The 14,750-nt window shown below is 37.8% G+C and overlaps 1 protein-coding gene across 1 annotated transcript in view; it reads left to right on the top strand.

Annotated features, from left to right (window-relative positions):
* KCNH8 (potassium voltage-gated channel subfamily H member 8) overlaps positions 1-14,750 on the top strand; it is a 383,045-nt gene that overhangs the window by 210,049 nt on the left and 158,246 nt on the right. The window contains exons 4-5 of the mRNA XM_065876325.1: positions 329-456; positions 5,548-5,788. Coding sequence (XP_065732397.1) covers positions 329-456; positions 5,548-5,788 — 369 coding nt within the window. The remainder of the gene's footprint in view (positions 1-328; positions 457-5,547; positions 5,789-14,750) is intronic.

The following is a 14,750-nucleotide window of genomic DNA, read 5'->3' as shown; positions in this document are numbered from 1 at the left end:
TGAAAGTAGAATTAGGGATATGAACGTGGAACGGCAGGAAGGAAGGAGTAAAGAGTTTTTTGCTTAATGCTTTCCTGAACTGTTTGAAAGTTTCTCTGTGCTCTTGTATGTTTTACTTTAATTTTTAAAAATAATGATGTTAATATGATGATAAAAATAAATAAATTGTAAGGAACTAAAATTCCATTAAATGTCATTAGGAGCCAGCAAATAATTTTAGGTGTTGAAAAACATGTACTGTGTGCTCTTAAGAAGGAACTGCCAAAATGACATTCTTGGGGTCAAATGATACATTCATTGATGCTTAATGAGTTTTATTTTCCCCCAGACAAAGCCAAAGGGAGATCGAGAACAGGGACCCACTTTGATTCAGCCCGGAGACGGAGCCGAGCGGTCCTTTATCACATCTCTGGCCACCTGCAAAGAAGAGAAAAGAACAAATTGAAAATAAATAATGTAGGTGGTGTGTGTGTACACAGTGAATGCTAGACTTTCCCTGGGTGGCAGTGTTTGATTCACAAAAGAAAGCCTCCAATTATGCATTTATTGGCTTTACTAGATTTTTTTTCCACTTTGGCTTGTGCTTTCCTATGAAAAACAAACTGGAAAAGGTCAGCAGTCACGAGGCATTTCTGTAATAAAAATGATTAATCATAGTGTTATCACAGCATAGAATATTATTTCAGTACAATATGGTACTAGGGACACTGCAAATGGGACTGGTTACATTTTATGAACAAGTTATATTACACATCCGTAGTTTGTTGGTTTAAATTTCTCAAATTTAATTTTAGCTCCATCTGTTTTGCACTTTATCTAATTTCACTGAATGCTTTCATCCAGGGGGGCCATGAACAAATCAAAGTCATTACTTTATTTGGAAAATTTACATTTTATGCGACACAGAGTTGGAAATTTCACACCTTGGAACTGGGTTTGAAGTGACATGCCATATATTATATGGGTTATTTTAAGTCGCACTCTTAGTAAATTATGGTAGGACTCCTCTCTGAAACCTGGTGGTTATCTGTCAACTTTGCCTGTAAAAGGTGACTCTGTAGAGTTTTAAGTGACACACGTCCTCCAGGATTTCACAGCTAATTTTATCATTGGTTCTGAGAACTAAGAGACTTCACTCGGAGATCCAGAACTCTGTCTGTTTGGTTGTAGATATTCAAAGATGATTTTTCAAATGATGGTAGTGTCATTAATCTGCCTTGCGGAATCTCCAGAACATAGAACTTTGGGGGTATGTGTGACTATGGGCAACAGACATCAAGACTCAGGGTCTAACTTGCCAATGACTTTAGAAAAAGTCATATCAAACAACCATTGCTGTTTTGGAATTGATCTCAGATCCCGAGATTCTGGGAGTAAAGGACACAGGAGAGTCTTTGGCATCTCATTGTACACAGAGAGCTTGAGACCTAATCTGAAATTCGGATGCTTTGCTAAAGCAGTCATGCATCAGAAACACAAAGTATCCGCTTACCTGATGAGCAAAGATGCAGGAGCCCAGGTGTAGAGCACGATCTCATATGAAAGGGCTGCCAACCTGGTTGTGCTTCAGTGTGATTCCCCTCTGGAAACCAGACAAGCTATTTGCATCTGTTTGTGCTCCAGGACCATCACCCATGCTGGTGCTGATCTGCCATGCACCGCGGTAAGAGTCACATTCTGTTTAGTTTGTCTTGGCTTAATATAAAGATTTTCTAGGGACACCCGTATGTCACATTGGTTTCCTGAGAGTCCAGGGATAGACTTCAAACCATGCACACCACTAGATCTCTGAATCCTTCCCCTGGTTCCTCGTTATACCTGCTTTCAGTTACCAAGTCAGCCTTAGTAACAGTAAACAAGTTCTAGGAAGAAACAAAGGTAACCACACCTGGGGTTGATTCTATGCAAGCCAGCCAGCAAAACACCTAAACAAATATTAGCCTGAGATTCTGTAATGCTGAAAGATGACACTCTTCTAGGATTTAGTCCAGAGTCATTTAAATGTACCAAGTATTAGTGAGCTTAAAAATGCATTCACAGAACATGCTGTTTTTCCCCTTTTGATTCAACAAAGTACAGACAGTACTTAAAAATCTTATTTAAAAAATCATAACTCCCACCCCTTGGCTAATTTGCTAAATTGCATTTATTTAAGAAGTAGAAATATCAGGGTGGAGCATTAAAATAATACATGGTAAGGAAAGGTGTCAAATCAGCACAGTGAATCTGACAATACAGGTAACATCTTATTTCTGAAAAGGAAATGTGGAATCAGGACTGGCCTTGTTCACCATCTCTTTTCAAGGAAAACAGGGCAGAATGACTAAAAGACAACAGAAAGAGAGAAGGGGGAAGAGGAAACAATGATCTGAATGGTTTACTGGCTAGACAATCAGTCTTTGGGGAATTCTGGATATATTAACATTCATGTGCCCCCAAAAAAAGACTTCTTAATGTTTTTGTAGCTCTTTGCTATTTACAAATTCTTTTTGCTGTTATCATATCATGTGATCCTTACAGCAAGCCATTACTAGATATGATTTTTATTCGTTCCCATTTAAAGATGGAAAAGAACAACTTATTTGAGATCTCAAATTAGAACCAGGAGATGTGGGACCCATCCATGAATCTTCTGACTCAAAGCCACGGTGCTTCTGCCCCTACCTTGCTGCTTCTCTCATACAATTCTGTGGAATAGGAATGTATGATTCAACTCAGAACAAATTAGCTCATCAGGCCATTAGCAAGCTCTGAGAATCAAGATGTAACACCCTTTAATCCTGGCTCTAACTTTGCCACATGGTACCTCTTGGAAAAGGTTTTTAATTTCTGGTTTCCTTGATTTGTTACTCTGTCTATTACATGACATTGGGATGATGCAAATGTCTTCAACCCAAAGATCACATGGGAGCCTTGGGAGCTTGAAGGGACAGTGCTTTAGATGCCTGCATATTACCAACAGGGTACCGGGCTGGTAGTCATCAAAGGCATATGCTACCTTGCAATTACTCAGCGTAATGACTGTAGAAACATTTTCCCATCCCTTTGTTCATTTGGATGTTAATTTCAAAGACATGTTGCAAAAATAGTTTAGGAAACAGTTACCTTGATTAGGCTTTGGCCTTAACTACTCTGTTTCAGTAATACATAGGGTAGGGGTTAAACTACTCAAACACCATTGGTACTAAACAATAGGCTTGAAAATTAATAAATAATATATATAACTAACATCGAGGATAGTTGGTTGTATTATTCTTTAGGCAAACTTCATAGGTTTCAGGATTATAAATAATATGTCTTTTCCCCCTTACTTGCTAAAAGCACACTTTCCAATTGTTAGAAATTTTCTTCCATTCAAAAGGGTTTTGATAAAACTTTACAAATAGAGAAGCAGGAGGAGAAGGACATCTCTTTTCTTCACTCAGGTGATTGTGTCAGGATGTATGCAGAATTTGAATGAAAAACCTTTTAAAATTTAAGTCTAATCTGAGATGTATTGGATTCTCAGTATATTTTAAAATAACTTAAATCATATATTTTAAGTAGCCTATAAAAATGAAATAGTGTGATTTATTTTCTGATTTGTGGAGATAACTATTACATTGCTGACCTTTTTCATCAGCATCACTAATGCTTCGTATAATCAACATAATTCAATAAAAAAATACTTTACTTCTTGAGTTTCCCAGCCTTCACTCCTAGAGCTGGCTTCTCCCTCAAATGAAGTAAGCATTTCACTTCTGTAACATGATAGAAAAAGACTTGTTTGGATAAAAATTGAGATATTCTTCCATGGCTTTTGGTTATGTGTTATCGCAGTAAATATTTGAAAAAAAATCGTATTGGAATCCATCATGTCCTATTGTAAGTAGAAGTGCTTGTCAACCTTGAGATTTATACTTATGGACCCCAACTCTCTCTTCTCCGATGCACCAGCCTCAGCTTTGATGAGAGGCCCGACAGGGGTTACTTTCTTCTTCCTTCCTCAGTTTTATGTCATAATCCACCTTTGGAACCTGTTCCTAGAAACCAGAGAATGAGGCAAAGGAGGCAGGTCACGTCAGGGAGTTGAATGGAGCATAGACACGGTGGCAGATGGGCATCAAAGAACCATCTGGAAGGAGTGAAGCAGGCCCTCCCTCACCACAAAATCCTGGCTTTATGAGGTGCCCTGTGGGATGAGTGAGATTATAAACAGGAAGTAGCAACGTGTGTTGTAAATGCCTACCAAGGAGAGATGCAGGATAGGAGAGGCATTCATATTAAGGGAGCAGAAATATTTGGGCACTGAGGGTCTCCACTAAAGAGCTTGTGCTCCTGATTCCAAGTACTTTAGGAATCCCTGGACATACCACATTAATTTGCCCTTCCTTCAGTGCCGGAAACAAGAAAACACACTGCGACCTGCAAGTAACAGGTATTCAAGAACTTTGAACTGTTCTGCTCATTCAACGTAACTTTCAAATTTAAGTTTCCGTTACCTATCTTGTATTTCTCATTAATTGAGGTCAAAGCAAGGTCTGCAAGTATCTGGTCATAGGCTGTCAAATTGCCACACACGCTATTGTTGAGCCTCCCTTTGTCTCACAGCAATAAAGAGAATTGTTCCTTAATTTGGACTGCTTTCAAAGTGAAGTGCTTTTGCAGTTATAAAAACTCCAGCTATTCTTCTGCATTTAATCAGCTACACAGTGAACATTGCCTTTCTCCTCCCATGACTTGAATAATAACTGTTAAGTAACTGTTTCTTGCTTTGCCCTCTTAACAAGGGCTAGCCAGTGCCAGAATAAATCTATGTCCGTCAAGGTTATGAGATTTGGGTTCCCAGCTGGAAACGTCACCAACAACCATAATACAAAATGCAAGTAGTCAGCACAACCTGCTTATAGTTTGAAAGACATGTTAACAGCTATTTACAATTGAATTGATCATATAGCTCTAACCTTTTGAGAAAAAAAAAAATGGTACCTTTGCTGCTATTAGAAGTATTTCAGGCCCCAAATGTTCTTTAGATAATGACTGTCACCTCAAAACTATAAGTATATGGAATGTCCCCATGACAGTAGGAACATAACTGTATCTTTGTGTTTATAACGTATGTAGGCTTATACTTGCAACTTTGGATGTTTCTAGGTGACATTTTAGGTAGCGATCTTTTTATTCTTCATGAACAAAATCTGGATTAGTCACTTATTAACACTGGTGACTACACTCTGCATATTCCTGTCACTTATAACAAAGATCTCTGCCCGATTTTAACATACTTAAAAGTCTACTTTTTGCATCACCAACTTCTAAAAGTCACTTGTAAGATGTATTGACATTGTTGGGAGATTGGGATTGACATATATACACTAATAAGTATAAAATGGATAACTAATAAGAACCTGCTGTATAAAAAAATAAATAAAATTCTAAAATTCAAAAAAAAATAAAGATGTATTGACATTGTATGTATAAATAATTCTCCCCATGTGTTTAAGGCTGTGTGTTCCTTATTTCTAATGTTGTGTTTCTCCCTTCTCTCCTTTTTGTCTTTATCCACAGAATGTTTTTGTAGATAAACCAGCATTTCCGGAGTATAAAGTTTCTGATGCAAAAAAGTCCAAATTCATACTTTTGCATTTTAGCACTTTCAAAGCCGGCTGGGACTGGCTTATTCTATTGGCGACGTTTTATGTTGCCGTGACCGTACCTTACAACGTTTGCTTTATTGGCAATGATGACCTATCGACAACTCGGAGCACAACAGTCAGTGACATTGCAGTGGAGATTCTTTTTATTATAGGTAAGAACCCACGGCTGTTTTCCTAGGAGATTTGCATAGGGGAAGTAAGTGTGTTCCAGATTTTTCTAACATGAATTTGAACTAAGATCCATTTGCGTGGGCATGACTCAGCCTCTGATGCAAATTTTGGAGAAGCACATATTTGGATTTCTGAAAATTGCCTCTTCCAGCTTTCTTACTGTTCCTTTGTCCAAACAGATCTAAACCGATGTTTTTTGTTTCTATCCTTATTTCATCAAAAGTGGGTTGAAAAAGACAATGGCTGTTTTGTTTGTACTCTCAAATTCTATTATGATCTTACCTGTAAGGGTCAGAGATGAGGGTTGGCAAGAACCTATCAGTGGTGTTCTGATAATGGTCCCGTCTTGGGCATGTTTCTTCATGCCCGTCGTGCTTTTCCGGCAGTTGATGGTGGTTGCCATAGATGGCCTAGTTGCAGAAGCAACGGATTACATAAACTTTCTAGTCAATCAGGAGAAACCCTGAGTATCTGATTTTAATGCAAGGAGAGGCCCCAAGGGATGTTTGCTAAGAATATTTATCTCTAGAATATTTGGAATCTCAGTTGAAGCTGCCTCTGCTCCATGCTTGTACGTCTCCTCCTATTTTCCTGTCTCTTAAAGCATCGTCTTGTTTAGACCAAAGCCCAGCTCTTGCTTGCTCATTGTAGTTCTCCATGAAGGTGCAGACTGACTCCCATGCGGAGTTCCTGACCACGATTAGCAATCTGATTCCTGCGTCTTTACCTGGTCATGGCGATGTAGGGTAACATCCTTTTCGTAAAGATGAGAGAATGTTTGGAAAATGTTTTCAAACAGTAGGTGAACAAGGGAATGAAAAAATGGACCCTAAAAGTTCAAAGAAAAGGAAATAAATAAGTGAGGCAGATCAAAAGATTGTTTCAATGGCAGTGGTACTTTTTTCTCTGTGGAGCTGGTACAGCTTTGGATTCTCCAACTGAAGGTCTCACGTGTTTGCTCTGGAAGAGTTTGTATGTTCTTGATGTGACTTTGGCATCACTGTTAACATTGCACTTCCTGGACACACCCCTCAGACCTATGCTAGGACCCCAACTCCCACCCCAAAGGTGATGGCTGTAGTATGTTTAGGCCACTAGATGGCAATGTTGTCTAGTTAGGTAGCTTGGTAAGGCTGCAAACTCAAGGAAACTTATCTTTAACCTTTTTTTTAACTTAAACTATTCTTTATTGGAAAAGTATAACCATAAGGGATATTAAATCAGAGTTAAATGGCAAGTAACAACATTCCAGTTTGAAAAAGAATTTAAAATGAAAACTGTACAAGAGGCATTTCAAGATGGCAGTGTAGGAAAAGCCTGAACTCACCTCCTCCCATGGAAACAGCAAATACACAGCTGTATATGGAACAATTTCCTCTGAAAAAGACCTGAAAACTAGCTGAACAGTTCCTTCACAACAAAGGGTAAAAGGACCACGTGAAGAAGGTAAGAGAGGCAAAGATTCGGTCTCACCAAAAACCCCACTACTTGTGTGGCAACCCACGACTGGAAGGATCTCACACGTATGGAACTTCTTCCTGAGGAGTGAGAGGGTTCATGCCCAACATCAGAACCCCAACCCTTGAGACCTGCACCTGAGAGACAAGCCTTTCAAACATCTGACTTTGAAAGCCAATGGGGCTTACATCCAGAAGTATCCAAGGGCTGTAGGGAACAGAGATTCCACTCTTAAAGGGCTCACTCACAGACTTACTCACCCTGGGACCAAGTGTGCAAGCAGCAGTTTGAAAAGTGCCTAGACCATATGTGAAGGAGATGTGTTAGCTAATATTAACGTGTCTGCTGGAGGGGCAGAAGCTGGTGGGGGCTCTCTCCAGAGACTGAGGGGCTAGTGGGTGCCAGTTTTGTGCTCCTTCTATGTAGCTAGTGTTGATGGGCATACCCCACCCCACTAAAGCCATTCGTGCATACTCCTTGATAGCCTGGCTCTGGTGGCCAGGGAAACTTGTGTTTCTGGGCCCCGTGGGGCTGAAACAACCAGAGAGACAGTACTCGGCAGGCCGTCACCCCTAGGGCATAGCACAGACAGCACACTGAACACACTCCAGATCTTCCTGTGAAGAAAGGTCTATTTTCTTGTCCTAGAGCTTCAGCCTGAAGGGCAAGCTTCAGGTTTACTACACATCTAGGGACTAAGAAGATGCCCTCAGGGAACACAAGCTGGGGATGCCTTCTCTGTGCTCTTCCTTGGCCATACTACAGCTCGAAGAGCTTATGGACACACCTGGAACCCTGATTTTTGCAATTGTTACCAGGGGGACACCTCCAAATTGCCTGGTCTAGAGGCCAGTAGGGTTTACAACTGAAGTCTCAGAGGACTGTATATATTTGCATACTTTAAAAGCTGCTGCCTGAGGATCTGACTTCCAGTCAGCCTGAAACTAGGTACTGACTGAGATCCTCCCTTTGGAACATTGACAGCTATTGGCACACCCTCAACAACTGGGGTCTATCAAGAGCCAATCAGGCTGCTTAGACAATCACAAAGGTTCTAGAGACAACCAAGAGCCAGGGCAAGGTTGAACAACAAGTTTCATCTCCTACAAAGGCCTCTCCTTCAGGACTGAAAGGAGAATGCATAGAAACAAACACAGAGAGTCAGGCAAAATGAGGAAACAGTAATATGTTCCAAATGAAAGAACAAGATAAAAACGCAGGAAAAAAAAAACCTTAGTGAAATAGAAATAGTAATCAACTAGGTCAAGAGTTCAAAAGAATGGTCATGAAGATCCTCACCAAACTCAGAAAAGAATGGATAAACATAGTGAGAACTTTAACAGAGATAGAAAATGTAAGAAGGCACATGACTGAAGAATATAATAGTTGAACTGGAAAATATACTAGAGGGATTCAACAGCAGACTAATTGAAGCAGGAGAAAGAATCAGTGATCTGGAAGACAGGGTAGTGGAACTCACCCAAAGAGAAGAGCAAAAAAGAAAGAAAAAAAAAAAAAAGAATTGCAGCACTATTTACAATAGCCAGGACATGGAAGCAACCTAAATGTCCATCAACAGATGAACAGATAAAGAAGATGTGGTACATATATACAATGGAATATTACTCAGCCATAAAAAGGAATGAAATTGGGTCATTTGTAGAGATGTGGATGGACCTAGAGTCTGTCATACAGAATGATGTAAGTCAGAAAGAAAAACAAATATCATATATTAGCACATATATGTGGAATCTAGAAAAATGGTACAGATGAACCTATTTGCAGGGCAGGAGTAGAGATGCAGACATAGAAAACGAACATGTGGACATGGAGGGAAGGGGAGTGGGACGAATTGGGAGATTAGGATTGGCATATACACACTACCATGTGTAAAATTGATAGCTAGTAGAAACCTGCTGTATAGCCCAGGGAGCTCAGCTCAGTGCTCTGTGATGACCTAGATGGGTGGGATGGGGGGTTTGGGTGGGGAGATCCAAGAGGCAGGGGATATAGGTATACATGTAGCTGATTCACTTCATTATACAGCAGAAATTAACACAACACTGTAAAGCAACTATACCTAAATAAGTAAATAAGTGGAAATAGCTTAAACGATCTGTGGGACATCAAGCAAAATAACATTTGCATTATAGAGGGTTCAGAAGGAGAAGAAAAAGAGAAAGGGGCAAAAAACTTATTTGAAGAAATAATGGCGAAAAACTTTATTAACTGGGGAAGGAAACAGACATCCAGATTCAGATCCAGAGAATTCCAAAAAGATGAACCCCAAAAGATCCATACCAAGGAACATTATAATTAAAATGTCAAAAGTTAAAGAGAGAATGTTAAAAGCAACAAGAGTAAAATGATATGTGCACATGGTGCACAGCCCCATAAGATTATAAGCAGATTTTTCAGGAGAAACTTCGCAGGCTAGAGGGGAGTAGCACAATATATTCAAAGTGCTGAAAGGGGAAAACTTCCAACCAAGAGTAATCTACCCAGTGAGACTGTCATCCAGAATCAAAGGAGAGAAAAACCGTTTTCCAGACAAGCACAAGCTAAAGTTCACACCACTAAAATGACTTTATAAGAAATGTTAAAGGAACCTCTAAAAGTACTAATTAGTAACCAAAAAAATGATAGTAAAAATTTTATCAGTAAAGGTAAATATTTATAGTAAAGGTAGTATTTAGGCATTTATAAAGCTGTTATGAAGGTTAAAAGATAAAAGTAGTAAAAGTAGCTATATGTATAATAATTAAGGAATACACAAAATAAAAAATGTAAATTATGACATCAAAAAGAGAAAACATGGAGGGGTAGTAAAAATATAGAGTTTTAGAATGTACTCAAACTTACCTTGCTATCAACTTAAAATAGGCTGTTATTTATATATAGGCTGCCATATGTGAGTATTGTGGTAATCACAAAGCAAAAGCCTGTAGTAGATACCCAATAGATAATGAGAAAGGAATCTAACCATAACAGCAAAGAAAACCACCAAAGCACATGGGAGGAGAGCAAGAGAAGAAGAAAAAAACAGAGAAGAACTACAAAACAATCAAAAATCAATTAACAAAACAGCAATAAGTACGTACCTGTCAATAATTACTTTACATGTTCATGGATTAAATCAAAAGACATAGAGTGGCTGAATGGATAGACAAACAAGACCCATCTACATGCTGCCTATAAGAAACTCACTTTAGGTGTAAGAACACACACAGACTGAAAGTGAAGGGCTGGAAAAGTTGTTTCACACAAATGGAAACCAAAAGAAAGTTGGGGTATCTATACTCAGATAAAATAGACTTTAAAACAAAGATGGTGGGCTTCCCTGGTAGCACAGTGGTTAAGAATGCACCTGCCAATGCAGGGGACACAGGTTCGCGCCCTGGTCCAGGAGGATCCCACATGCTGCAGAGCAGCTAAGCCCATGCACCACAGCTACTGAAGCCTGCACACCTGGAGCCTGTGCTCCACAACAGGAGAAGCCTGCACACCTCAATGAAGAGTGGCCCCCACTTGCCACAACTAGAGAAGAAGTCTGTGCACAGCAACAAAGACCCAACACTGCCAAAAATAAATAATAAATTTAAAAATAAATTAAAAAAATATATATATATAAAATAAAACAAAGATGGTAATAAGAGGCAAAGACAGGTATTACATAATGAGAAAGGGGTAAATCCAAAAAGACAATATAACATTTTGTAATCATTTATGCACCCAACGTAGAAGCACCTAAATATACAAAGCAAATATTAACAGACCTAAAGGGAGAAATAGACAGCAATACGATAATACTAGGGAACTTTAATATCCCACATACATCAATGGGTAGATCATTTAGAAGAAAATCAATAAGGAAGTATTGGCCTTAACACATTAGATCAGAGGCAATGAATACATATATACAGAACATTCCATCCCAAAGTAGCAGAATACACATTCTTCTCAAGTGCACATGCAATATTTTCCAGGAGAGATCATATGTTAGGCCACTTAACAAGTCTCAATAAATTAAAGAAGATTGAAGTCATATGAAGCCTTTTCTTCTGACCACATGGTATGAAACCAGAAATCAATTACAAGAAAAATACTGGGAAAATCTCAAATATGTGGAGATTAAACAAATGCTACTGAACAAGAAAAGGGTCAATGAGGCAATCAAAGGTGAAATTTTAAAATACCTTGAGACAAATAAAAATGAAAATACAACATACCAGAATCTATTGAATGCAACAAAAACAGTTTCAAGAGGGAAGGAAATTCATAGTGATTCGAGCTTACCTCTAGAAACAGAAGAATCTCAAATAAACAACCTAACTTTACACCCCCAAAAAACTAAAAAAAAAAAAACAGACAAAGCCCAATGTTAGAAAAAGGAGGAAAATAATAAACATTAGAGAAGAAATAACTGAAATAGAGACTAAAAAGACAATGGAAAAGATCAATAAAACTAGGAGCTGGGTCTTTGAAAAGATAAGCAAAATTGACAAACCATTAGCTAGATTCAGTAAAAGAAAAAAAAAAGAGAAACTCAAATAAAACCAGAAATGAAACAGGAGAAGATACAACTGGTACTAAAGAAATACAAAGGGTCATAAGGGACTACTATGAACAATTATATGCCAAAAAATTGGCTAACCTAGAAGAAATGGGTAAATTTCTAGAAACATACAATCTTCCAAGGCTGAATTATGAAGAAATAGAAAACCTGAATAGACAATTTACTAGTAAGGAGATTGAGTCAGTAATCAAAAACCATCCAACAAACAAAAGTCCAGGACCAAATGGCTTCACGGGTGAATTCTACCAAGCACTCAAAGAAGATTTAATATGTATTCTTCTCAAACTCTTCCCAAAAACTGAACTCATTCTATGAGGCCAGCATTACCCTGATACCAAAACAGACCAGGGCACCACACACACAAAACAAAGAAAATTATAGACAAATATTCCTTACAAACATAGATGTAAAAATCCTCAACAAAATATCAGCAAAACAAATTCAACAGTACATTATAAGGATCATACACCATGACCAAGTGGGATTTATTTCAAGGATGTAAGAACAATTCAACATCTGAGAAACAATCACCGTGATACACCCCATTAACAAAATGAAGGATAAAAATCATATGATGGTCACAACAGATGCAGAAAGGGCATTGGAAAAAAGCTAATATTCATTATGATAAAAACTCTTAACAAAGTGGGTATAGAGGGAATGTACCTCAACCTAATAAAGGCCATATATGATAAGCCCATCATAGTATGTTAGCTAAAGCTTTTCCTCTAAGATCAGGAACAAAACAAGAAAACCCGCTATTTTTCAACATAACATTAGAAGTCCTAGCCAGAGCAATTAGGCAAGAAAAGGCAACAAAAGTCATGCAAATTGGAAATGAAGATGTAAAACTTTCATTATTTGCACATGACATAATTTTATATATAGAAAAATCTTAAAGACCCCACCAAAAAACTATTAGAACTAATAATTTGGGAAGGTTGTGGGGTACAAAATCAATTTACAAAAATCTGTTGCATTTTTATACACTAACAGTGAACTATCAGAGAAATTAAGAAAACAATTCTACTTACAATTGCATAGAAAAGAATAAAATACCATGGAATAAATTTAACCAAGGAGGTAAAAGACCTGTACACTGAAATCTATGAGACGTTGATGTAAGAAATTGAAGACACAAATAAATCAAAAGATATTCTATGCTCAAGGATCAGAAGACTTAATATTGTTTAAATGTCCATATTGCCCAATGAATCTACAGAATTAATACAACCCCTATCAAAATTCCAATGGCATTTTTCACAGAAAAGAATGTACAATCCTAAAATGTGTACAGAACTACAAAAACCCTGAATAGCTAAAGCAATCTTGAGTAAAAAGAACAAAGCTAGACATATAATGCGCCCAGATTTCAAACTATATTACAAAGCCATGGTAATCGACAGTATAAAACATTATAAAACACACATAGATCAATAAGACAGACACATAGATCAATGGAACAGAATAGAGAGCCCAGAAATAAACTCACACATATATGGTCAATTAATTTTCAATAAAGAGGGCAAGAATATTCAATGCGCAAAGGACAATCTCTTCAATAAATGGTGTTAGGAAAACTTGACAACCACATGCAAAAGAATGAAAATAGACTACTATCTTATACCATGTACAAAAATTAACTCAAATTGATTAAAGAGTTGAATGTAAGACCTGAAACCATAAAACTCTTAGAAGAAAACATGAGCAATGAACTCCTTGACATCAGTCTTGATAAAGATTTTTTGGATCAGACACCAAAGTCAAGGGCAACAAAAGCAAGAGTAAACAAGTAGGACTACATCAAACCAAAAAACTTCTGCACAGTGAAGGAAACCATCAAAAAAAAAAAAGGGCGACCTACTGAATGGGAGAAGCTATTTGCAAATCATATATCAATAGGAGGTTAATATCCAAAATATATGGAGAACCCATACAACTCAATAATAGAAAAACAAGCAATCTGATTAAAAATTGAGCAGAGGATATGAACAGACATTTTCCATCACTAATCATCGGGGAAATGCAAATCAAAACCACACTTGTTAGGATGGTTATTATCAAAAAGACAAGAAATAACAAGTGTTAGTGAGGATGTGGAGAAAAGGGAGCCTCATTCACTGTTGGTGGAAATGTAAATTGGTGCAGCCAGTATGGAGCTTCTTCAAAAAATTAGAAATAGAACTACTATAAATTCCAGCAATTCCATTTCTTTGGTACTTATCTGAAGAAATCGAAAAGACTAATTCAAAAAGATATATGTACCTCTATGTTCGTTGCAGCATTATTCACAATATCCAAGATACAGAAACAACCTAAGTTTCCATGGATGGATGAATGGATGAAAAAAGTTGTTTGTGTATACAGTCAACCCTCTGTATCTGTGGGCTCCACATCTGCAAATTCACCCAACTGTGGATCGAAAACACACAAGAAAAAAAGTTTTTAGAACTTTCCATGAAGCAGAATTTGAATTTGTCACACACCAGCAACCGTTTACATCACATTCACATTGTACTTACAAATATTTACACAGCATTTACCTTATATTAGGTATTGTAAGTAATCTAGAGATGATTTAAAGTATATGTGAGGATGTGTGTAGGCTATATGCAAATACTATGCCATTTTATATGAGACTTGAGCACCCGCAGATTTTGGTATCCTTGGGGACCCTGGAACCAATCCCCTACGAATACCGAGGGGCAACTGTTTATACAGTGGAATACTACTCGGCCATGAAAAATGAGATATTGCTATTTGCAAAAACATGGCTGGATCTTGAGGGTATTGCACTATGGAAAACCAAACCAATAGATAGAGAACAGATCAGTAGTTGCCATAGAGGAAGGGAGTATTGGGAGATGGGCACAATGTGTGAAGGGGTCAAGAGTTACAAACTTTCAGTT

Source organism: Phocoena phocoena, chromosome 4, assembly GCF_963924675.1.
Source record: "Phocoena phocoena chromosome 4, mPhoPho1.1, whole genome shotgun sequence".
Taxonomy (NCBI): Eukaryota; Metazoa; Chordata; class Mammalia; order Artiodactyla; family Phocoenidae; genus Phocoena; species Phocoena phocoena.
This window is presented reverse-complemented; position numbering and strand designations above follow the sequence as displayed.